This window comes from Capricornis sumatraensis, chromosome 6 (assembly GCF_032405125.1).
Source record: "Capricornis sumatraensis isolate serow.1 chromosome 6, serow.2, whole genome shotgun sequence".
NCBI classification, from domain to species: Eukaryota; Metazoa; Chordata; class Mammalia; order Artiodactyla; family Bovidae; genus Capricornis; species Capricornis sumatraensis.
In genome coordinates this window covers 34006566-34033677 of record NC_091074.1, presented here as the reverse complement: position 1 = coordinate 34033677, position 27112 = coordinate 34006566, and the positions used below count along the sequence as shown (strand labels likewise).

At 39.4% G+C, this 27112-nt stretch overlaps 1 protein-coding gene across 1 annotated transcript in view; it reads left to right on the top strand.

Moving 5' to 3' along the window:
• Positions 1–27112, top strand: part of ADAMTSL1 (ADAMTS like 1) — a 444282-nt gene that overhangs the window by 65066 nt on the left and 352104 nt on the right. Inside the window, exon 4 of the mRNA XM_068973576.1 lies at positions 8364–8600. Coding sequence (XP_068829677.1) covers positions 8364–8600 — 237 coding nt within the window. The remainder of the gene's footprint in view (positions 1–8363; positions 8601–27112) is intronic.

The window sequence follows — 27112 nt, the reverse complement described above, 5'->3', positions numbered from 1 at the left end:
GTATACTTTTGTGGATAGAACCAGCCTTTCCTGACAGATTAGATGTGGGAGTCAAGGATTATTCCAAGGCAGTGGTTCTCAAAGTGTGGTCACTAAATCAACAAAATATCAGCATCACTGGGGAACCTGTTGAAAACATAAATTCTTTTACCCCCTCCAAATCTATTGACTCAGAAATTCTGGAGGTTGGAGCTCTAATAATCTGTGTTTTTGAAATTTACTTATCATCTATTTCGGAGAAGGCAATGGCACCCCACTCCAGTACTCTTGCCTGGAAAATCCCATGGGCAGAGGAGCCTGGTAGGCTGCAGTCCACGGGGTCATGAAGAGTCGGACACAACTGAGCGACTTCACTTTCACTTTTCACTTTCATGCATTGGAGAAGGAAATGGCAACCCACTCCAGTGTTCTTGCCTGGAGAATCCCAGGGACGGGGGAGCCTGGTGAGCTGCCATCTATGGGGTCGCACAGAGATGGACATGACTGAAGCGACGTAGCAGTAGCAGTAGCAGCAGTATCATCTATTTCTTTCTTTCTTTGTTTGTTTTTGGCTTCACCATGTGGCATGTGAGATCCTAGTTCCCAGACCAGGGATTGCATTCCCCTGAAGTGGGAAGCAAAGAGTCCCAACCACTGAGCTACCAGGGAAGTCCCTAATCTGGTATTTTGATCAAGCCTTCCGAATGATTCTAATGTACACTCAAATGTAAGAACCACTGCTTTAAGATATGGGGCCTGACAAGGATGGAGTTGACATTGGCTGGTATAGTAAAGGCTGAAGAGGAAACAGCTTTGGGGGTGGGGGTGAGGGGAATCGGGGATTTCGCTTTGGACATGATGAGTTTGTGATGTCTTAGACATGCAGGTGGTGAGGAAGCAGCTGTATATATAAGTCTGGCATTGGAAACTCATATATACAGGAGAGGGGAGTCTGAGTTGGAAATATAAACTGAAACATTAATTATGTTTCTGAGCACAAAATATCATATTAGATTGGATAGCATCAGTGGATAATTACTGTTTAGTAGTTTTAGCTTAACTTCAAGTAAAAGAGACAGAAAGCCAAGTAATACAGTCAAATATATTTTTAAAGAAAGATGTCTGTTTAAGGGTGCTAAGAGATTTGAGAATTTTGGGGGGTATGTTTTTCTGAGCTTCCATCTATTTTATGTAGAGGAATCTTTTACAGTAATTTTTTTCCATTTTACCACCTGTACATTGAATTTTCCTAATGTTTTCAGGGTAAAACTCAGAACTACTAAAATTTTTCTAAAGTCATCAAGTAGCTGATGAATTTCTATATACATTTTCATCATAGAGTAGCAATCCCAAATTTCTAGAGGATAACGTGGTGGTGGTGGTTTAGTCGCTAAATCATGTCCGACTCTTGCGATCCCATGGACTGTAGCCTGCCAGGCTCCTCTGTCCATGGGATTCTCAAAGGCAAGAATACTGGAGTGGGTTGCCATTTCCTTCTCCAGAGGATCTTCCCAACCCAGGAATCGAACCCAGGTCTCCTGCATTGCAGGCAGATTCTTTACCCACTGAGCTATGACGGAAGTCCAGAGGATTGGGGAGATGCCTTATTAAGCAATGATAGTTTTCTTGCACAGTATCTTTTCTGGAGGGTAAGTGGTTAAGGCAAGATGGAGGGAGGATCCAATATTCTGAGGAATGTTTCATGGTAGGGGATTGCAGTGAGAAGGATTGATTTCTTCAGTTATTAAGTCCATGTAGTCACCTGCAATATAATTTCCAGGATTTTCTTGATACTGTCAGGTATAAATATTGACTTTATGAATAACAAGCTTCCCTGGTGACTCAGATGGTAAAGAAACTGCCTGCAATGCAGGAGATCCAGGTTCAGTCCCTGGGTCTAAAGATCCCTTGGAGAAGGAAATGGCAACCCACTCCAGTATCCTTGCCTGGAGAAATCCCATGGGCAGAAGAGCCTGGCCGGCTACACTCCACGGGGTTGCAAAGAGTCGGACTCGACTGAGCGACTAACACTTTCTTTCACTTATATATAATACCATGGAGTCAGAATACGGCATTTATGTCATGCCACTCGTAATACTTTAAATTAAATAGCAACATTAGCAGAAAAGGCCAACCACCAAATATTTAAGGTTAGAGGCAAAGAAGGCCATCCCTCAGAAAGGTGAATATCATCTTTAAAAAGAGAAACAAAAAAAGTCATGTTTTTCCTGACCCTAAATCTGTAATGTGTGTATATTTTTCAAAACCATTTTAAAGGCTGATGTTGCCACCTTAGCTGCTGCTATATAATTGTCCACATTTCACCCAGTGAATCAACTCTGGGAAGCCTTACCCCTTCTTGTCCCACAGTGTAATCTGATCCACCTGTCATCATCAGGGGACAGCTGGGATCCATCTTATCTTCCCCACTGGCTAGTTGATTAACCAGAAAATGTTTTGAATTGAATTCATATATGGCAGAACTCCACGGACTTTATGAATTATAATGGAAGCACATTAAAGGTCAGTTTGTATTTTTGTGCTTTTAAAGAAAAAAAAAAACTCTGACGTGGTTAGAATTGAGTGCTTAAAACTTGGAATGAAAAATATATTAAGTGGCTAAATGCAGTAATTCATGGGATCATCCGATTATGTTAAATAAAATATTTTTCTTTCAGGGTGAGGAAGTTCTAGCTCAGTAGCCTGACACAGTTGTCAATATTCAGGCATTATAGTTAGTTGGAAAGGCCAAAAAATGTGTTCTTTTGCTCTCTCCCACTCTATTCTACTGGATGGTATCTCTAGCTGAAAGCTGAGGATCTTTGGTCCAGAGCATCCTTCCCACACCATGTTTTCTTGCCAGGTTCTTTGTGGGGGATATATTTAGTTCAAATAGCTACTAGACTTCAGCAATTTTGTCTTCATCATTACTACCTATGAGATATTTCAAAGATAATGCCCCGGATAGGACGTCAAAGCAGTTAGGGCATCAGTTTCTAAATCTGACTTGTAGGAGGATCAGAAATTATAGTGGTTTCATGGATCAAACTATAATTCAGAACTAAAAATGATGTACATGATGAATCTCTATACAAGTAAGAGTTATTTTGTTGTAATTATTATTATGATACTATGGGACAAGAAACCATGATGACTTTGCTTGAGTTTCCACTCCTGCAGCTGGGTGATTCCAGATGCTTCAGGGGTTCAGTGAATGTCTTGAACTATGCTTGAGATATTTTGGGTTCAACAAGAGAAGCTTTTGCCAAATCTTTCTTTCCTTAATTTTTAAACGTGTGTATTTCAAGGGAAATTTGATTCATATGTTTCTGATTCATTTACACTTAAATCATCAAAATGTTATTTTGTAAGAGCTATTTGATGTCCAAGAAGCTTTCTGAACCTGTTTTATAAATCCTCTTAAGTCCTTTTTCTTAAAACAGGAAGTTGCATTTTGCCAAGTACAAATAAACTCAAACGTTAAAAAGGTTCAAGTTCAGTTTCCAATTCTGAACTCCAGGTTTTAAGTGCATTCGCAATTTAGCAAAATATATTTTCCCACCCCACAGAAGTAGGGGCAGGAGGAAAGACCATAGTGATGAAAGTGAGTAGAGGTGTTCACAAACATTATTAATCTCGGAGATATTTCTCCGGTTGTGAAAGTTTATAAAACCTGTAGCAGGTGTTCTTGGAGCTAGTAGATATAGGTGAATTGAGAACACGAACATCTGTCTGCTTGTTGATTTTCTGTGATATGTTTAAATATGTCTACTTTTTGTCACAGAAAAGAAAACCTAGAAGTCTTAATAGTTTAACTTCACTTTTTAAAATTTTACCTTTGATTGACTTTCACACTTATTTATTTTAGTAAAGATGGGAACACTCAAGACATTTTGTTGAGCAAGAGGGATTCATAAGAGACTCTATAGTTTTATGTCTGTACTAAGGTGATGTAACTGCAACTTTAAAATGTAATTGACATTATTTTCTTAAAATTGGATAAATGCAGAAAATTATCTCAGGTTCATATTAAGAGGTCTCTTAACTATATATTACCCTTATAACTTAATGCAGAGGTGATTCAATCTGAACCTGAAATCCCCTTATGGCTGATTCACATTCATTTATTAAAAGAAAGTAAAAGCAATTATAATGAGGTTGGGGACCACTCTAAACAGTTTGCTTGATGTTCCACTTTATCAGTATTTCTTCTATTCAGTTCAGTTCAGTCGCTCAGTTGTGTCCGACTCTTTGCAACCCCATGGACCACAGCACGCCAGGCCTCCCTGTCCATCATCAACTCCCAGAGTTTACTCAAACTCATATCCATTGAGTCAATGATGCCATCCAACCATCTAATCCTCTGGCATCCCCTTCTCCTCCTGCTCTCAATCTTTCCAAGCATCAGGGTCTTTTCAAAAGTCAGCTTTTCGCATCAGGTGGCTGAAGTATTGGAGTTTAGCTTCAACATCAGTCCTTCCAGTGAACACTCAGGACTGATCTCCTTTAGGATGGACTGGTTGGATCTCCATGAAGTCCAAGGGACTTTCAAGAGTCTTCTCCTACACCACAGTTCAAAAGCATCAATTCTTAGGTGCTCAGCTTTCTTTATAGTCCAACTCTCACATCCATACATGACTACTGGAAAAACCACAGCATTGACTAGATGGACCTTTATTGGCTAAATAATGTCTCTGCTTCTTAATATGTTGTCTAGGTTGGTCATAACTTTCCTTCCAAGGAGTATGCATCTTTTAATTTCATGGCTGCAGTCACCATCTGCAGTGATTTTGGAGCCCCAAAAAATAGTCTGCCACTGTTTCCACTGTTTCCCCATCTATTTCCCATGAAGTGATGGGACCAGATGCAATGATCTTCGTTTTCTGAAAGTTGAGTTTTAAGCCAACTTTTTCACTTTCCTCTTTCACTTTCATCAAGAGGCTCTTTAGTTCTTCTTCACTTTCTGCCATAAGGGTGGTGTCATCTGCATATCTGAGGTTATTGATATTTCTCCCGGCAATCTTGATTCCAGCTTGTGTTTCATCCAGCCCAGCATTTCTCATGATGTACTCTGCATATAAGTTAAATAAGCAGGGTGACAATATACAGCCTTGACGTACTCCTTTTCCTATTTGGAATCAGTCTGTTGTTCCATGTCCAGTTCTAATTGTTGCTTCCTGACTTGCATATAGGTTTCTCAAGAGGCAGGTCAGGTGGTCTGGTATTCCCATCTCTTTCAGAATTTTCCACAGTTTATTGTGATCCACACAGTCAAAGGCTTTGGCATAGTCAATAAAGCAGAAATACATGTTTTTCTGGAACTCTCTTGCTTTTTCGACGATCCAGCAGATATTGGCAAATTGATCTCTGATTCCTCTGCCTTTTCTAAATCCAGCTTGAACAACTGGAAGTTCATGGTTCATGTATTGCTGAAGCCTGGCTTGGAGACTTTTGAACATTACTTTCCTATTGTGTGAGGTGAGTGCAATTGTGTAGGAGTTTGAGCATTCTTTGGCATTGCCTTTCTTTGGGATTGGAATGAAAACTGACCTTTTCCAGTCCTGTGGCCACTGCTGAGTTTCCCAAATTTGCTGGCATATTGAGTGCAGCACTTTCACAGCATCATCATCTTCCAGGATTTGAAATAGCTCCACTGGAATTCCATCACTTCCAGTAGCTTTGTTCATAGTGATGCTTCCTAAGTCCCACTTGACTTCACATTCTAGGATGTCTGGCTCTAGCTGAGTGATCACACCATCATTATTATCTGGGTTGTGAAGATCTTTTTTGTACAGTTCTTCTGTGTATTCTTGCCATGTCTTCTTAATATCTTCTGCTTCTGTTAGGCCCTTACCATTTCTGTCCTTTATCAAGCCCATCTTTACATGAAATGTTCCTTGGTTTCTCTAATTTTTTTGAAGAGATCTCTAGTCTTTCCCATTCTATTGTTTTCCTCTATTTCTTTGCACTGATCACCAAGGAAGGCTTTCTTATCTCTCCTTGCTATTCTTTGGAACTCTGCATTCAAATGGGCATATCTTTCCTTCTCTCCTTTGCTTTTTGCTTCTCTTCTTCTCACAGCTATTTGGAAGGCCTCCTCAGACAGCCATTTTGCTTCTTTGCATTTTTTTTCTTGGGGATGGTCTTGATCCCTGTCTCCTGTACAATGTCATGAACCTCCGTCCATAGTTCATCAGTCACTCTGTCAGATCTAGTCCCTTGAATCTATTTCTCACTTCCACTGTATAATCATAAGGGATTTGATTTAGATCATACTTGAATGGTCTAGTGGTTTTCCCCACTTTCTTCAATTTAAGTTTGAATTTGGCAAAAGTTGTTCATGATCTGAGTCACAGTCTGCTCCTGTTCTTGTTTTTGCTGACTGTGTAGAGCTTCTCCATCTTTGGCTGCAAAGAATATAATCAACCTGATTTCGGTGTTGACCATCTGGTGATGTCCATGTATAGAGTTTTCTTTTGTGTTGTTGGAAGAGGGTGTTTGTTATTTCCAGTATGTTCTTTTGGCAAAACTCTTAGCCTTTGCCCTGCTTCATTCTATACTCCAAGGCCAAATTTGCCTGTTACTCCAGATGCTTCTTGACTTCCTATTATTGCATTCCAGTCCCCTATAATGAAAAGGACATCTTTTTTAGGTGTTAGTCCATGGTTGGACCACATTTCTTCTATCCTGCTGAGTAATTAAGTGATTCTTGGAGTGACAGGTATTATGCAACTGAAAATGCTTTACTTAAGTAAAATAAAGTAAAAAAAATAAAATAAAATGAAATAAATTGAAAAGAAAATTATTAACTACATTCTCAGTTCAACCATGGAAGCCACCCATGCATCATCCACGTGGGAAATATGTTAATTTTATAAAGCTGATTTTATTAAACTTGTCAAACAAGGGGGAAGAGCACCTTGACAATCTGTAATTTCTCAAATGGGTAATTTAGGGAAGAAGATGTGCAGAGTTTGGGGGCCATAGTTAGTCACGGGGTGGTTTCAGGATGGAAGCTAATTAATGAAGTCTAGTTGGAGAATGGTAGGATTTGTAAACTGGGCAAGTTGCCATATTGTATTTGGAATATAAATTCATGAATAATTAATATTAAATTAGTTTGTGCTCTTATCTTGGAATACATGCATCTGAAAGGAGCTGGTGTTAAAACATTTAAGTTTAGAGAACTTGTGCTATATCATACAGTCTATTGTTTTGTGACTTATAGTGTAGGATTGCAGATTGTGGATTTTGTTTTATTTCTCTTAACTAATTACCTATCACAACAAACAAAGTATGACACACACACATTGACTTGTTTAATGACCATTAACTTTTTTTCATACAATATTCATAATCACTTAAGCCTTATTGAGTACCTATGTATCTGTAAAATATAATAAAAATTATCCTTTTTCTTTAATTCTATATCTTATTCACTCTCAAAATGTATATGATACTAACAATGAAGTGCCTTTCAGAATTTATATTGTATTTTGAGCTAGTTTAATATTATCTGAAATAAGTCTTTAGTTGTCTACACCCAGTTTTGCCTAGAAAGAAGTTATGCCTTCTGAAATGTTAGAGCCTTATCTGCTGCTTAGTAGTAATGAGCACTAGTGGTAAAGAACCCACTTGCCAACACAGGAGATGTAAGAGACGTGGGTTCAATCCCTGGATTGGGAACATCCCCTGGAGGAGGGCATGGCAACCCACTCCAGTGTTCTTGCCTGGAGAATCCCATGGACAGAGGAGCCCAGTGGACTATAGCTCATACGGTAGGAAAGATTCAGACACAAGTGAAGCAACTTAGCATGCTTGCAGTAACACTGAAATCTGAGAAAAGAGACAGTGTTCATTTTGTAAAATAGCATAATGCAATTCTCCCAATGCTTATTTACATGTAAGTAGATTTTCAGAGGAAAAAAAAACTCGTTAAAGAGAACTCTTAAAAAGGATAACAAAGTAATCAGGTGTTGGCTCTGGTAAAGTATCTGTCTGCAATGCAGAAGACACAGCTTTGATCCCTGGGTCAGGAAGATCCCCAGGAGTAGGAAATGACAGCCCACTTCAGTATTCTTGCCTGGAAAATCCCCTGGATAATGGAGCCTGGTGGGCTAGTATCCATCAGATCTATTTCAAGCTGGTTTCTTTCCCATTTTACTTCTATCTGAAAATATCCTTCAAGCTGATGACTTTGTCAAATTTCTACATTTTGAGACCCAAATAATTATATGACCTTTCAGATGCTATGGGAGGATCCATCTGTAGTGATAGAACATTTACTTTGTTTCCTATGAGTTGGAGCATTCTGCTGCTCTAGGTTTCTTTTTGAGGCTTTTCTTTTAACCTATGCTTCTCCCCCCCTTCTTTTTCTTCTCCAGGACTGTCCGCCAGAAGCAGGTGATTTCCGAGCACAGCAGTGCTCAGCTCATAATGATGTCAAATACCATGGCCAGTTTTATGAATGGCTTCCTGTGTCTAATGACCCTGACAACCCATGTTCCCTCAAGTGTCAAGCCAAAGGAACAGCCCTGGTTGTTGAACTTGCACCTAAAGTCTTAGATGGGACTCGTTGCTACACAGAATCTTTGGATATGTGCATCAGTGGTTTGTGCCAAGTAAGTGCCAGCTTCTTTCCATTCTATTTTTCTGGAAGGATTTGTGTCAATAGCTTTTGTGTAGTCCTACTATCTGAATAAGTGTTACTTTTTCTAGAGTTGATAAATGATGACCCATCGGAAAATTGAGATTCAATGTCAGTTAAAACTTTAAGAGCTTTATTTTATGTTAAGGAAAAATGAGCTAGAGGTTTTCTTTCTCTGCTGATGTCTCACTTGAATATAGAAGAATAAAATTTATTCAATATTGTGTATCACTTTTGTGCTAGATTTTGAAATTACCTCTACTTTGGTTGTTCCTGAAATAATGGGGTGTGTGTATGTGTGCGCATGTGCATGTGCGTGTATGTGTATCTGTATTTGGAGGTGTCAACTTTCATTTACTTGTAGCTTCAGAGTTTCTTAGGTAAGATTTCTTCTAAAATCTCCAAGTATAGTATAGGAGAATTTGTTGTTTCTTTATCATGACTACAATTTTATTTAAAATTTAGACCACTGTAGGAAAAGGCATGCCAGTGCCAACTTTCAGGTCGAAATTTCAGCCAGAAAAATCTTTTAAATGGAGATAGCAAAGAGGTTTGATTTTTGGTGTAAATTTATCAATGTCTACTTTAGTGGAGGAGGTGGAGGAGGCACTTATCTGGAGGCTCAGCAGTAAAAAATGCAGGAGACACAGAATCAGTCTCTGGGTTGGGAAGATCCCTTGGAGAAGGAAATGGCAACCCACTCCAGTATTCTTGCCTGGAGAATTCCATGGACAGAGAAGCCTGGCAGACTACAGTCCATGGGGCCATGAAGAGTCAGACATGACTTAGCAACTAAACGCCAACGACTTTAGTGGGGAGTTAGTAAGATGAGGGAGAGTTAGTATGTTTGCTGTCTTGATTTCAAAGTCTATGCTTTGAATTAGGATGACAAGCCAAGTTTCAGGAACACAAGCAGTTGCTACAGTGTCCTCTGTGCTGTGCTTCACCATATAATGTTATATTTCACAAAGTAGACATTTTGAGAATCTTTGCCTCTCCCATGAAGACACTGTTTGAAATTTTTATATCTTCAGAATTTCAGATATCACAATTAGCAGTATAAGAATAAACTTAGAATGTGTTTCAGTAATTTGTTGTTTCAAATTCATGTTTCTTTAAAAACCGAACTCTATTCAGATGTAAAAGGAGTAACTATAGTGCAAATGACAACAAGAGATATGAGATGCTCTACAAGGTTCTGTGTATGTGAGAGGGACACAGACATATTAAGCCTTCATGAGGTCTGGAATCATAAGGCAGGGAAATTGTGGCAAGTCCAAGCACTTCTTAGATAACAAAATGGAGTGATATTTACATATCTGAAGGTTTTGTGTGAATTTCAGATATGAATTCGAATATAGAATCTTACTGCTTTAAAGCTGGGAAAAGCCCAAGAGGTGATCTAATCAGCTACCTAAAAAGCGGTATATTTGAATATCATTTGTGATATTTGGAGTTAGTTTCTTGCTCTAAGACTCTCAGTTTCTGTTGAGATGGAATTATGAAAGATGCAAAAGCTTTGGGAATGATAGAATTGTGAACCAAAGAGATACAGAAAAGGGATTGTGTTGTTGGGAATGGCAACTAATAATCATAATAATAGTCTCTTTTGTATGTATACTGTTTGAACAAAACAAGACAGTTTTCCATTTTGTCAATGAGAAAAAATGAGGGACCAGAAAGTTTGTGTGATTTTCTGCAAGTTTTATGGTTGGTCATGGCAGAAATTTCAGGTCCCTTGATATCTAGTCCAAAGTTGCATGTACTATATTACACTGATGAATGAACCAAAATAAACAAGATAGGCCAGCAAATCAGGTTTCATTTGTTTTTGTTGCATAGAAATTCAGTAGGGCCTCTTGCTTTCTAGATTAATTCTGCCAACTTTCATGTATATTCACGTATGAAGCACCAGTAAATATGCCTCCCCAACTTAGATTCTTAAAAGTGTGACCTGTTAGATTGGGGGAAAATGTAAATTACAGAACATCTGAAAAGAATGGTGACTTATACATGGAAATTGTAATCAGTTATTATTATTTTCTTCATTTACTTGTCTTGTTAGAAGCAATAGTAGGATAAAGGAGATGGTAAAGTTCAGATGGTATCTAGGCACTAGCAAATAGCAGAATATCCCCAGCTACACAGTAAGGAGAGAGAGAGGTATTTGGTGAGTAAATCATGGTGGCTTGAATGGTAGACAGGATTATGGTCAACAGTGGGTGGCCAAGAAAGAGTTTTGGTGGAAAATAAACAATCCAAGCTCTTTTTAGAAAGTTGAGTATAGCTACAGTTATAGGATGCTCGAAATGAACCACTTACAGGACCCTGGAAGTAAGGAGACCAGCTGAGAAAGAGACTCTTAGAGCAGCCAAGGTGAAGAAAAGCATGAGCCTGGACCAGGCCAGTGACAGCAGGAACAGAAAGGAAACAATGCCTAAAACCAAGAAGAAGTTTTCATTTTGACTATGAAAAGAGCAGGGGAATAGTTTTTTATAAACAAAAAGAAATACATCAAATTAATCGTGCTCAGGGAATCAAAAACTACCACTTTTATTATGAATTTATAAGCGATATAATTTTGGATCCTTATCATTACCATAATAGCCTATGTGTTTTCATGATTAAAACCTACTTGGGTTTTATAAAAAGGAGGGAAGAAATAGAAAGAGACCACAATAAGAGAGGAATTTGCCGACTAAGGTCCTTCTAGTCAAGGCTATGGTTTTTCCAGTAGTCATGTATGGATGTGAGAGTTGGACTGTGAAGAAGGCTGAGCACTGAAGAATTGATGCTTTTGAACTGTGGTGTTGGAGAAGACTCTTGAGAGTCCCTTGGACTGCAAGGAGATCCAACCAGTCCATTCTGAAGGAGATCAACCCTGGGATTTCTTTAGAAGGAATGTTGCTAAAGCTGAAACTCCAGTACTTTGGCCACCTCATGCGAAGAGTTGACTCATTGGAAAAGACTTTGATGCTGGGAAGGATTGAGGGCAGGAGGAGAAGGGGACGACAGAGGATGAGATGGTTGGATAGCAACGTGAGTCTGAGTGAACTCCGGGAGATGGTGATGGACAGGGAGGCCTGGCGTGCGGCTACTCATGGGGTTGCAAAGAGTTGGACACAACTGAGTGACTGAACTGAACTGAACTGAATGATAGAAGCTTTCCCAAATGGATAACAATCCTAAAAATGTGCAAAAATTGTAACATTATCTCTTGGTGGGGAAGACCCCTGGAGAGGGGAATGGCAATGCACTCCAGTATTTTTGCCCAGGAATTCCCATGGACAGAGAAGTCTATTCAGTCGCATAGAGTCAGACACAACTGAGCGATTAACACACACACAACATTGTCAAAATGATGAAATAATTGTTTATCTACCAAAAAAAATGATGATAGAGGAATAAAGATGGAATACTTAAATGCAGTATATAATAATAGTCTGCTTTGTAATGGGCATCCCCTATTTCAAAGTCAGATGGGGCACAAGACTGAGGGCCTGAGGGCCTTGGGGATCCTCCCTCCTAGTTCTAAGACATGGAAAGGAGGCAAGAGAGAGAGGATCCAAGAGAATGGGATTTCACTCACCCTTGTAACTAATGGATTAAATGTGGGCCGATGTGTGGATGTCAGTCCAGTAAGGCAAGTGGAGAGTCCCGTCCCAGGCTCATCTCACTTTGTGGGCAAGGTCCAAGGGAGGGGACAGCCAGAGGTGGGCTCATGAGAGGAGCCCACCCAGTTGTGGTGTATCTCCCCTCCTGGGTTTTGGCTCCAGAATGTAAAGTGGATGTAGAGAAAGGGGAGTGAGCTGGGCAGTCAGGCAAGAAAAGGGAAATATATTAGTGGGAAATGAGAGGGTGACTGGCCCTTAAGGAGAACCAGTGTCCTTCCTTTCTGATGGGGTCTTTCTTATACCCTGACAATGAATAATTCTCTGAAGGGATGGTTAATTTTTAGCCTGTAGTTGAGTTCTGTGGTCATGTAGCCAGAGGTCTGGAATCCAGTGGTCTCATAGCTTTGAGAAAGCATGGGACAGTGAGAAAACAGAATGTTCTTTGGGCAATTTGGTCAGTCTCAAGGGCCACGATGATTTTATTCTTTGTTTGTGAGGTCAACATAATGAGCTATCTTAAAAATGAGCACCCATGTGGGCTCTGTTAAAGTTAAGAAGCAACAGTTAGAACCAGACATGAAACTACAGACTAGTTCCATATTGGAAGAAAGTATGTCAAGGCTGTATATTGTCACCCTGCTTATTTAACTTATATGCAGTGTATACCATGTGAAATGCTGGGCTTGATGAAGCACAAGCTGGAATCTCAATTGCCAGGAAAATTACCAATAACCTCAGATATGCAAATGGCACCACACTTATGGCAGAAAGCAAAGAACTCAAGAGCCTCTTGATGGAAGTGAAAGAGGAGAGTGAAAAAACTGACTTAAAACTCAACATTCAAAAAGCAAAGATCCTGTAATCCAGTCCCATCGCTTCATGGCAAATAGATGGGGGAAACAATGGAAACAGTGGCTGACTTCATTTTGGGGGGCTCCAAAATCACTGCAGATGGTGATTGCAGCCATGAAATTAAAAGGCACTTACTCTTTGGAAGAAAAGTTATGACCAACCTACACAGCATATTGAAAAACAGAGATATTACTTTGCAAACAAAGGTCCATCTAGACAAAGCTATGGTTTCTCCAGTAGGTATGTATGGATGTAAGAGTTGGACCATGTAGAAATCTGAGCACTGAAGAATCGATCATTTGAACCATGGTTTTGGAGAAGAGAGTCCCTTGGACTGCAAGGAGATCCAACCAGTCCATCCTAAAGGAAATCAGTCCTGAATAATCACTGGAAGGACTGATGCTGAGCTGAAACTCCGATATTTAGGCCACCTGATGCGAAAAACTGAGTCATTGGAAAAGACTCTGATTCTGGGGAAGATTGAAGGCAGGAGGAGAAGGGGATGACAGAGGATGAGATGGTTGGATGGCATCACTGACGCAATGCACAAGTCTGAGCAAGCTCCAGGAGTTGGTGTTGGACTGGCAAACCTGGTCTCTGCAGATCATGGAGTTCCAAAGAGTTGAACATGACTGAGCGACTGAACTGAAGTGATATGATCGCAACTATATGAAATTCTGGAAAGACAAAAGTGTGAATGCAATAAAAATATCAGGGGTTGCCAAGGCTTAGGTGGGAGGTGGGGCTGAATAGGGTGAGCACATAGAATTATAGTGCAGTGACAATATAATATGATATTATTGATGGAAAAAAAAAAAGAAGGAGAAGGGTGAAATTAGTCACCAAAAGAAAAGCCCTCACTGCTGTCTATAAAGAGTGGACATACATAAATTCCATTCTACTTAGGAAAAATTCCTTTATTCAGGCTGTAGCTGTATATTGGTGATTAGTATTTGTGGTTTGTAGTAAGAAACATTCAGAAAAAAATTTTTCATAATTTTTAAAACACTGTCAAAAATCTTAATGCTTACTGAAATATGCAGTTTTTATAAAGAACGTCCCTGGTTTCCTGAAAAAATCATCTTCTCTGCCCCATATTCCCTTCTCCTCCATTTTTACCCCATTTATTGGGAACTCTCAGCTCTATCTCTGACCTCATTGTTGTCTCATTATCACTTTTTTATTTTTTGGCCACACTGGGTCTTCACTGTTGCATGGACTTTCTCTAGTTGCAGCAAGTGGAGGCTATTCCCTAGTTGCGGTGCACAGGTATCTCATAGCAATGTGGCTTCTCTTGCTGCAGAGAGCTGGTTTCTAGAGTGCGTGGGTTCAATAGTTGTGGCACATGGGTTTAGTTGCCCCATGACATACGGGTTCTTAATTCCCAGACTGGGGATCAAACCCATGTCCCTTGCATTGGCAGGTGGATTCTTAACCACTGGACCACAGGGAAGTCTGTTATTATCACTTTTTTTTTTTTTTTTTTGGTAAGCTGCTTCAAATATTTCTGATGCTAGGCAGATATGAATTATAAACTCCACAGAAGCAAATATCTAGCTTTGGAGATCGTCTTACCGTGATAGAAAATAGCAGCATAACTAAGAGAGTTGTCACTTTTAAATACCAGTTATTCCAGTTATGCCTGTCTAATACTCAACAAAAATCCAAACCCTCAAAACCATTTGAGACTTTAACTCAAATAAAACTATGGCGACTTAGACTTCAAGAGACAAAAGCAATTTACAGATATTACCATTCACAGAGGAGGGAACTGGGACCTGCTGGGAGTTCCAAAAGTCATAAATGAGGGGGTTTTCCATATTTGTAGTGAATTTGCTTCAGGAAAATGTTAGAATCATTGCTCCTTCTAAGAGATACCGTATTCTTACTCAGTACTATCAAGTGTCATATCAGGCAGTCTATTCATTCTAATAGCAGTAGTAATATAAGTATTAATCATAATGATAAAATATCTGCCATTTTTAGTAACTACCACATCTAGGCACTTTTCATGTATTTTACAGCTCTGCATATTAGATGACATTATTCTCTTTTCACAGATGAAGGACGAGGCTCAAGTAGGTAATAGGACTCAATCAGAAATACCCACATCTGACTCTTAAGCCCCTATTACTCCTGGTAAAACTGAGTAGACAGAGGCAGTGTGATGTTGAGTACTGGTCCCCAAACTTGACTGCCTTCCAGAATCACTTGGAGAGCTCTTAAAAGATGCAACTCTTAGGCTCTGTCCTCCAGAAATTCAGATTTATCCATTTGATGTTTTTAAAACATTCTCCTTATGACCCTATTTGTTTGGCCAGATTCATGAATCACTTACTGATGAAAGAGCAGACAGGATTTAAAGTCAAAAGACACAGATTAGAATCTGAATTTTCTTTAGTGATCTGTCTGTGTAGTGTTGATCAAGTTGCTTACCCTTCCTAAATTCTATTTTTACTCTGGAAAATAAGATTGTCTAGCAGACTGTAGAGCAGTGAGTGAGATAGTGCATGTGAAAATGCTTAATAAACTGCCAAGTCCTATGACAAAGTGAAATACCCTCAACATCTTGCAAAGTGTATTTAAAGTAATGGTTCCCTGTGTGGGACTTCAGAACCCTGTAACAATTCAAAAAAGTTTATAGAATGAGATAAAGTAACTTGCTTCTTATTCTGCTAAGAACATTCAAGAAAAAGAGACCTTCTATGATGTACTATCACCATCATTTCATAAATGAAATTTTAATAACAAGAAAGCAATAAGAACTTGATTTCAGAATGAAAGATGATCCTTTAAATATAGTCAGCCTTATGAGAAATTTACTACCCTGTACTTCTTTTTTATCCTTTATCCAGAGCAGAGAAATTGCTACTAACAGTGCTTCACAGCCCAGCATTTGGAAAGCACTGCCTTTGAGATTATCTAGCCCAGCCCTGAGAAATATTGCTGCACTGGGTTATGCGATTTTCCCAGGATCTACCAGCTACTTAATGGCAGGCTAGAGGTCAGAGAATATGACTGTTTATCAGCATTTTTAAATTATGCCTTCTGTGTTATTTCTTCAGCCTCTCCCACTGGCCAAAATCTTGCCCAGCTTTAATTCAGTCATTTACACAAGAAAACAATAGGCTTAGTGAATCTTTTTTCAAACCACAGGCTTCCCTTTCCATCCTCCCTAGAATCTGAGCATTTTGTGCGGTAGGAGTGGTCATGTTGGTGTCTCTCCCCACCTTGCATCTTGGACTGAGAAACACCGGGATTTCTGTTTGCTTATTATCCTTCTGAATTAGATGAAGTTGAAGATAAGGCAAGAAGGCAGTTGGTATCTATGAATTGTTAAGAGCAAGTGCTCTGAAGTTGTACTGCCTAGGTTTGAGTCTAAGCTCCACCACCCATTCATGTATGACTTTGAGCAAGTTCTTGAGCCTCGGTGTTCTTATCTGCAAGATGAGGCTAATATCTGGAACTGCCTGATAGGAGCCATATGAGGATTATGTGATCAAATGCGTTAAAGTGTTTACTGTGAGCTTGAGCAGTACTAGCTTTCGGTAGGAGCAGTACTCAAGTCGTTTCTGTCTTTGACTTTTTCTTCTTTATGGCCTTTTTGAGCACATGGTTTAATGTGGTTATAATACTGAAAGGGATCCTGACTTCCCAGCGAATGAACAGACCTTCTGTTAATTTCCTATTGCGACCGTCTTTTGCTAATAGCTCCACATTGCACCATTATCAACTCCTGATCCGGGGCAGTGAATTGCGTCCTGTACAGAGTTAATGAGCCATCACAAATAGGATCAGCTCTATTAGTGCTGCTGTTATTCATTTATTTTCATTATCCAAATTACCCCATTTATATTTGTTATAAAGCACAAAGCCAGTTTCTGTTTTAAATATAAAAAAAAGAGTAGCATAAATTTACAGATAGAACATGTGCTGCTGTTAAAAATAATTTTGAGGTTATTTTGAAGTCAAATACAGAAGAGTGCATTTTACTTTCAAAATTAATGAAATTCATTGGTTGATGTCTAATCTACATATATCAAAAGACAAAGTGTGATTATAAGCCAGCTCTTTTGTAATGAATCTGCATATTTATAATACTGCACAGTGCTGTTTCAGAAAACAAGGCATTTCATAAAGGAAAAGGAGAATTCCTTTCAAGTAATGCCTTATATAATGTTGTTGTTAAATGAATAATACAATAAAGAAATAAGCAATAACTTGGATCATGGAGTTTTGATGTCTATACTGTGGTGACATAAAAATAAACCATAGTTCTAACAAAGAAGTGCTTTCCATTTTTAATAATTCCTGCGGTGAGTAGTTTGAAATGAATTGAATGGAATGATTATTTCTCCATCTCTGTCTGTGACCTAAGTCACTAGTATCAAATATCTACCAGTTATTCTAAAGGTGGTGATGTCAGAAACCTGGACTTGGCTGGTTTTCCTTCTGTTTTGTAATCTAATTCCACATGGAAGCATGGCATTGCTTCAGAGATTTAATGCATCACTTCTCTTTTTTTCCCCTTTGCGTGACACAGTAAAGATGAACTATTTATTACCTACTAGTTGACTTTTAAGAAATTAATTTCTGATCATTATATATCTGTTCTCCTAACAGTCTGGTGGGTGCTGAGGTTACAGCATTAAATATCATCTCTCAGGAATGGTACCTTCTAGCACTCTTGTGAAAAATTCAGTTTGTTTGTTTATTTAACAAATATTTACTTAGGAACTAGCAGTGTGCTAGATCCCGGAAATACATGAATGGACAGGGAAAAACACAGTCCCCACGCTCAAAGAATTGACACTCAGAGGGGAGATGAGCCAAGTGGACAGGAAAGTGTGCAATTACCCTATATTGTATTCTCTTCACTGTGAACAGGAGTTTACAGAGAAAACAGGAGTGTTCTTTCTAAAATACAGATTTAACTTCATTTTTTGTCTGCTGGAAGCATTCCAGTTGCATTCTATCAGTCACCTTCAAGAAGAAGAAAGCCCAAATTTCTTTACATGGTAGCTTTCTTTACTGGGTAGCTCAAAAAAAAAAAAAAAAAAGACATTTATTCTCCCACAATTCTGGAGGCTAGAAGTACAGAGCGCTACTTCCTCTGAGGCTCTGGGTAGAATCTTTCTTTGCCTCTTCCTAACTTCTACTGGTGGCTGTCAGTCTCTGTATCTTCAAAAGGCCATCTCCCCTCTGAGTCTGTGTGTCTCTGTCTTTACATAGCACTTTCCTCCCAATGTCTCTGTTTTCTCTTCTTATAAGGACATCAGTGATACTGGATTAGGGCCCATTTTAATTGAGTATGACCTCATTTTAACTTAATTACATCTGCCAAGACACTATTTCCAAATAAGATCACACTCACAGGCACTGAGGGTTATAATTTCAACACATCTTTCCCTGGGGACACAATGCAATCTGCAATAGCATACATCCTTGTTTATTTTTACATAGTACAAATGTGTATATATATATATATATGTTCATATACATGCATGCCTATACACACACACACACACACACACACACACATATAATTTGAATAATTTGTAAGAGCCACAGTGGGATAAATTTAGACTGTGATAAATCAAAGGGGTATTTGACCAAACATGGAATCAAGAAATGCTCAGAGGAAGAGGTAGCTGGAAACACCTAACTGGCACCTAGAATTGAAGAAATAAGGGGCTAGACATCAGGATCTATGTCATGGGGAGCTAAACAAGCTATAAGAAGGTTGAGATTGTATAATACTAAGAGCCAAAGAGTGCCAGTGAAATAATTCAGGCAAATGCAAAATAAAGTGGGATGTGTATTTTAGAAAGAGTACTCTATTTGTACAGAGGGCAGTGGATTAGAACAGGCTCCAAATTAGTTGGATTAAAAGAAGAGATTTTAAAACAAATCAGGAGACAGATTCATTTGGACTGGTGAAATACAATAGGAGAGAAAAATTGAAAGTTGAAGACTATGCTCGAGTTTCTAGTTTGTAGTTTAAGCAACATATGGTGCTGCTATTCATTAGTGTAGAACATAGGAGAAAGGCAAGGGGTTGGTTTGGGGCAGAGATAAGGAGATGATATAATATGTGCAACATGCTGTCTACCGTGTGACGGTCACTCAGTGAAACCTGTCCTTTCTTCCTCCCTCTTAACTCTGTCTTCTTAGTTGTGATGGAAACTTGTATTTCCCTCAAGTTTGTATGATCATGGTCCTGTTTATGTATGTTTAAAAATTCGTCAGGGTAATCTTTTCTGTGACCACATGCCAGTTAGATAACAAGTCAACCTGAGGGTTTGTCACTTTTAGGAAAAACTGACGTGTACAGTGTATAGATTTTTGAAGTTCCTTGAGGTCTCTTCTATATTTGAACAGGTAAGAGACAGGGAGGAGAAGGAAATGGCAACCCACTCCAGTATTCTTGCCTGAAGAATACCATGGGCAGAGGAGCCTGTGGGCTGCTGTCCATAGGGTTGCACAGAGTCGGACACGACTGAAGCAACTGCACACGCATGGATGCATTGGAAAAGGAAATGGCAACCCACTCCAGTATTCTTCCTGGAGAATCCCAGGGACAGAGGAGCCTGGTGGGCTGCCATCTATGGGGTCACACAAATTCAGACACGACTGAAGTGACTGAGCAGCAGCAAGAGACAGGGAAAGTGATACTCCATTGGGTTTCATTCTTCTTATAATATCTTCTACCTGCCACCCCAGTTGGGTTCGTTATTCATATATCATCTGTAATCATAGAAAAAATTTCTTTGCTATATCAGAATTTTTTTTAAATTATGATATATTCAGCTTCTTAGGTAGGAAACCCTTCTTTGCATAGCTTTCATAAAAAAGTTTTTGAAAGTTATAGCTATCTCAGTTTTGTCTTGAAATTCAGCATGGACTGGGAAAAATAGAATCATTGATTTTGTTTTCCCAAAGACATTCAGTGAAGTTGATAAAGGCAGAGTGAATCTAATTATTTAAAAAAAGCTTTCAGCTTTTCATGCTGTGTAATTCATGGAGTGCATGATATTGCATGTGCTTCTTGTGCCAATTTAAGGAGATATCTTTATTATTTCTTTATAATATCTTTATTAGTTCCATTTTATAAATGAGAAAATTGAGGCCCATAGAAGGTCATGCAACTTGAAAGAGGCAAAGCTATCATTTGAATCCTATTATTTCTATTATATGTTACCCTTTTCTCTGAGAAGATATTCTGATAATGAAGCAGAGTATCAGTATGCCCTGATGGAGGTGTGACTTCACTTAGTCACCTCCTGCTCTTTGTGGCCCCATGGACTATAGCCCACCAGCCTCCTCTCTCCATGGAATTCCCCAGGCAAGAATACTGAAGTGGGTAGACATTCCCTTCCCCAGGGAATCTTCTTGACCCAGAACTCAAACCCAAGTTTCCTGCATTGCAGACAGATGTTTTACCATCTGAGCCACTTTGTTGATTGGGGTATGAGTATGTATTTATCCTATAATACTTTGTCTCATGAATGATTCTTTAGGCCACTTGTTTGTAGAAATGCTGAACATACTAAATTTCACCAAATCATCTTTAATAGTGTTTCAGCACTGTTAGTAACTACAAAGTTTGGGTTTCCACTTATTACCCTCACTTCTAACACTAACTTCAAGGTGAGGCTCCTCAAGACTACTCTCAGGTTAGATAATTCACTAGAAGGATTTATATAACTCACTAAAAGATGTTGTACTCAGTTACAGTTTATTACAGCCAATGGATACTGATTAAAATCAGCCAAGGGAAGAGGTGCACAGAGCAGGGTCCAGAAGATTTCAAGTGCAGATCTTCTACTTGTCCTTTCCTGGAAGAGTGTTGTGAGTGGCACTTACTTCTCCCAGTAGCACTGTGTGACAATATGCATGGGCTATTGACAACCAGGGAACTCCCTCAAGCCTTGGTATCCATAGGTTTTATTGAGGTTCCATCACATAGACTTGGTTGACCTCATGCATGGAGCTCTTTCATCTCCAGCCCCTCCAGAGCCTGAGTTGATACCACGTGGCCCAAAGCCCTCATCATAAATCACACTACTAGCCTGGACTCTCTGGCATGGCCCAAGGCCCCAGACAAGCAAAGACATCTTATTGGTCAGGAAATGACAAGAGCTTAGAAAGTGCCTCCCAGGAGCCAAGGGCAAAGGCCAGGCTCTTTGGGCAAAATTTATCCCTAACCACATAGCACTTTTTGAAGTTGTTTATTCATTCGATAAATATTTAATGATTATTGTTGGTCATTAGGCTATGCCCTGGGGTACATAGCAGTGAGTGGAACTCAAGCTCATAGGAACATGTATGACCTACATACATAAATGAATCTTCAAACCATGCTAAGTGAGAAAAGCCAGTTGTAAAAAATTCCATATTCTATTATCCCATATATATGGAATGTGAGAATAGGCAAGACATTCCATATAAATGCAATAATAAAATATGTAACAAAAAGTGAATTAGTGGTTGCCTAAAGCTGGAACTTCGAGTAGAATAGGGAGTGACTGCTGATGGTTCAGGGTTTCTTTTGAAAGTGATGAAAATATTCTAAACAAATTTTAGTGATGTTTTCACAATTTGTGAACATATTAAAGCCATTGAATTTTATACTTTAAATGGGTGGATTGTAGAGTATGAGAATTATATCTCAAAGAAATATTTTTCAAATGTTCAAAGACTCAGAAATCTATACACTATAAATCTAAAGGCTATGTTAGCTGCAAGTGAGTGATCTTGCTCTTTGACAGAGTTAATAAACTCACCCATTAATCTAGGTGGGTCTCCTCTTCATTTATTACTGTTCTAAGAAGTCATTTAGAATCCTAAGATTTCCTAGGTAGTAAAACTACTTTGGAAACCAATACAGAATATATTGTTAATAAATATATGCTAAATGAAAGTAATGAATTACTTTGCTGACAAAGGTTCGTCTAGTCAAAGCTATGGCTTTTCCAGTAGTCACGTATGGATGTGAGAGTTGGACTGTAAGGAAAGCTGAGTGCCGAAAAATTGATGCTTTTGAATTCTAGTGTTGGAGAAGACTCTTGAGAGTCCCTTGGACTCCAAGGAGACCCAGTCAGTCCATCCTAAAGGAGATCAGTGCTGAGTGTTCATTGGAAGGACTGATGCTGAAGCTGAAACTCCAATACTTTGGGTACCTGATGCAAAGAACTGACTCACTGGAAAAGACCCTGATGCTGGGAGAGATTGAAGACAGGAGGAGAAGGGGACAACAGAGGATGAGATGGTTGGATGGCATCACCGACATGATTGACACGAGTTTAAGCAAACTCCAGGAGATGGTGATGGATGGGGAAGCCTGGCATGCCTACAGTCCATGGTGTCTCAAAGAGTCGGACATGACTGAGCAGCTGAACTGAACTGAATGGATAGTGGTATCAGGCTGGAAGCTGAACATCTTTCAAAATTTTTTTAGGGAAATAAGTTTGGATCTAAGAAGGTCTTTTCTTTACTAAGCTTCTAGGGTGGCTCAACCGGTAAAGAATCTGCCTGCAATGCAGGAGATCTGGGTTCGATCCCTGGGTCAGGAAGATCCCCTGGAGAAGGGCATGGGAACCCACTCCAGTATTCTTTCCTGGAGAATTCCATGGACAGAGGAGCCTGGTGGGCTACTGTCCACGGAGTTGCAAAGAGTTGGACACAACTGAGCAACTAACACTTTTACTTTCTTTAGTAAATTTTCAACAAAGCATTATTCATTTAGCTATATTATGTATTAACTCTACTACTGCATTCACTGAGGGAACTTGAAATCTTGCAGTTGAATCATTCCATTTTACATTTGAAGTCCAGATAAGTTCAGTTTTTAAGATAGGACTGCCATGTGGTCTGGAATTAGGCTCTTGGTAAATATGAAAGTATGTTTCATAATCCCTGTCTTCAAGAAGCTTCCAGTCTGTGGATGATTAGGCTCAAACCCAAATAATGATAATCAGCAGCAGTATGAGACAAGAGGAGGAGCTTTAGTTTGGGACTCAAGCAGATTGAAGTTTGAAATCTGACTTCTAGATTTACTTTCTGTGTAATCACAGGCTAATTTATTAGACTAATTAAGCCTCACATCTCATCAAAATTAGAGATAATAGTGCCCATGTTAGTAATAGTAATGAGCTAGTTTTTATTGAACACGTATGTGCCAGGCACTGTGCTATGTAAGCATTTAACATATATTATCCCCTTTAATCCTCATATGAACAAGTGGTCATGTTATTACCATTTTAAAGAGGAGGGAAGTAATGCTTCAGTTCAGTTCAGTTCAGTCACTCAGTCATGTCCAGCTCTTTGCAAACCCATGAATTGCAGCATGCCAGGCCTCCCTGTCTGTCACCAACTCCTGGAGTTCATTCAAGCTCATGTCCATCGAGTCAGTGATGCCATCCAGCCATCTCATCCTTGGTCATCCCCTTCTTCTCCTGCCCCCAATCCCTCCTAGCATCAGAGTCTTTTCAAATGAGTCAAACTCTTTGCATGAGGTGGCCAAAGTACTGGAGTTTCAGCTTCAGCATCAGTCCTTCCAAAGAACACCCAGGACTGATCTCCTTCAGAATGGACTGGTTTGATCTCCTTACAGTCCAAGGGACTCTCAAGAGTCTTCTCCAACACCACAGTTCAAAAGCATCAATTCTTTGGCACTCAGCTTTCTTCACAGTCCAACTCTCACATCCATACATGACCACTGGAAAACCCATAGCCTTGACGAAACGGACCTTTGTTAGCAAAGTAATGTCTCTGTTTTTGAATGTGCTATCTAGGTTGGTCATAACTTTCCTTCCAAGGAGTAAGCGTCTTTTAATTTCATGGCTGCAGTCACCATCTGCAGTGATTTTGGAGCCCCCCAAAGTAAAGTCTAACTCTGTTTCCACTGTTTCGCCATCTATTTGCCATGAAGTGATGAGACCAGATGCCATAATCTTCATTTTCTGAATGTTGAGCTTTAAGCCAGCTTTTTCACTCTCCTCTTTAACTTTCATCAAGAGGCTTTTTAATTCCTCTTCACTTTCTGCCATAAGGGTGGTATCATCTGCATATCTGAGATTATTGATATTTCTCCTGGCAATCTTGATTCCAGCTTGTGCTTCTTCCAGCCCAGTGTTTCTCATGATGTACTCTTCTTATAAGTTAAAAAAGCAGGGTGACAATACACAGTCTTGTCGTATTCCTTTTCCTATTTGGAACCAGTCTGTTGTTTCATGTCCAGTTCGAACTGTTGCTTACTAACCTGCATACAGGTTTCTCAAGAGGCAAGTTAGGTGGTCAGGTATTCCCATCTCTTTCAGAATTTTCCACACTTTGTTATGATCCACACAGTCAAAGGCTTTGACATAGTCAATAAAGCAGAAATAGATGTTTTTCTGGAACTCTCTTGCTTTTTCCATGATCCAGTGGATGTTGGCAATTTGATATCAGGTTCCTCTGCCTTTTCTAAAACCAGCTTGAACATCTAGATGTTCATGGTTCACGTATTGCTGAAGCCTGGCTTGGAGAATTTGGAGTATGACTTTACTAGCGTGTGAGATGAGTGCAATTGTGTGGTAATTTGAGCACTCTTTGGCATTGCCTTTCTTTGGGACTGGAATGAAAACTGACCTTTTCCAGTCCTGTGGCCACTGCTGTGTTTTCAAAATTGGCTGGCATCTTGAGTGCAGCACTTTCACAGCATCATCTTTCAGGATTTGAAATAGCTCAACTGAAATTCCATTGCCTCCACTAGCTTTGTTCGTACTGATGCTTCCTAAGGCCCACTTGACTTTACATTCCAGGATGTCTGGCTCTAGGTGAGTGATCATACCATCGTGATTGTCTTGGTCGTGAAGATCTTTTTTGTACAGTTCTTCTGGAGATTAAGTACTGTTGATTCATTCATTCAAAAATGTTGATTGAGCATTAGCTGGGCATTATGCTAAACACTAGGAGTGCAGCTAAGTCCAAAATGCAGTGAGAGCAGGTTTTGTTTTTGTTAGTTGCTGAAAGAAGGAGCATTTGGAAGGAGCACTGTTATTCAGTTCTGGGCAGGTAGGAAGGCTTGGCAGTCTCAGGTCCCCTCTTTACCAACACCGACAGTCCCACAGTGAGATTCCACAGGGGAGCTGATACTCCCTCTCCTCTCCTGCACCTGTTTTTCATCTTATTTCCTTTGTCTTATATGAGTTTTCATAACCAACTAGCCCATAAGATTGAGACCGCTTAACTGGCAGAGACTCTATCCTACTTACTCATCTTTATTTCGAGTTAATCAATGTAAGACTGTTGCATGGAATGATCAACGAATCAATAAATCTCTCTTTTGACTATTGCTGTCCCTTAATGACTGAGTCATCTCTAAATCATGCAAATTATTCATCCTAAATGCCTTTTTCACTTTTTAATTTATTTGAGCCTTGTTCTCATTTCCTTCAGTCTGTCAAACAAAGTCCATTTATGTGAGTCTCACTTGTTTTATGATGCTAGGCTAGAAGTAATTTAGAATCTGAGGCCTCATGCCATCTTTATTTACCATGGCTTAGAAGATGGCTCAAATCTACCCCAGAACCTTCTCCATCAAGATAACTGTTGGTTTCCTTCATATATCAACCAGATTCTCTGGATGAGCTCTCAGTGCTGAAGTCATTAGATCCTTCCCAGGATTAAACTCACAAAATGCTAACTTTCCAAAGGCCATAAATATTAATCAGGATTCCAGTGTGATGTAGTTCCTTTCCCCAGTGTACATTAGAAAACGGGTCTGGAGATTGTTTGTTCCTACAGTATATTCCATGAGTAAATTAGACGATCTTCAGCCATAACTCTAATTACTCCAACTCTTTGCATAACTAATATGGTTATCAAGTTTGGGGCCATAAAATGCTAATATTCCCAAACAATTGAAATGCAAGGTTTAAGTATGTCAGAAATTTGAAAGCTTTGAAACTCTGCCTTATGTTTAAAAGAAATGTTTTAAATTTATTTAAAAGTAGAATTGAGGAAGCCTTTTTGAAATCAAATGTCTTCAGTTCAATTCAGTGCAGTCACTCAGTCGTGTCCGACTCTTTGCAACCCCATGAATCGCAGCACGCCAGGCCTCCCTGTCCATCACCAACTCCCGGAGTTCACTCAGACTCGCGTCCAACAAGTCAGTGATGCCATCCAGCCATCTCATCCTCGGTCGTCCCCTTCTCCTCCTGCCCCCAATCCCTCCCAGCATCAGTCTTTTCCAACGAGTCAGCTCTTCGCATGAGGTGGCCAAAGTACTGGAGTTTCAGCTTTAGCATCGTTCCTTCTTAAGACACTGCATATAATTATTTTTAAATGTTAAAGATTAAATCTAAGTATTGAACACAATTAGTAAGTAATTATCCTTTATCTGATTGGCATAGCTCCAAACGTATATCAAGTTAGGTAAAGAAATACTTTTTTAAAGGTGTTGTAGCTATTTTAATTGTCAAAATCCTTAATAAAAAACAATTTAAAGAATCAAGTACCTTCCAGATTTTGAACCATAAACATACCTTTACCAAATTTTATCATACTCATGGTTGCCAGAGACCCTCTTGAAACATTCCTAGGAGGGACCATTTGCCCCTCATCAGGAAAATCCACCCAAGTACCAAGATTAGTATAATAAACCCCACCTGTCCTTTCTGTTGTGTCTTGAGTTTGACTCTCCCTAAGGAATGCAGATTAAGAAGGAACAAACTGTTATTGCTTTGAGCTAACTCCTTGTGATCCAAGAGAACACTTTAAGAATCTGCAAAATCTAGAGAGAAAGACAAGAAATTATCTATGGTAGATAGCACACAGAGGCCAAAACAAATTCAGAGACCTCAGGAGATATGTTGAATCTTTTTGCAAAGCTAATCACAAGACAGTGGCTTTGCAAAGAACCTTGGCAGTCACCAGCTGAGTCGGCATTCTATTTCTGAGGACACAGAGTGTCAGAGTGCGTGGCATGTGATTTACCCAAGGTCTCCCAACTTGCAAGTGGCAGAGTCAAGAAGAC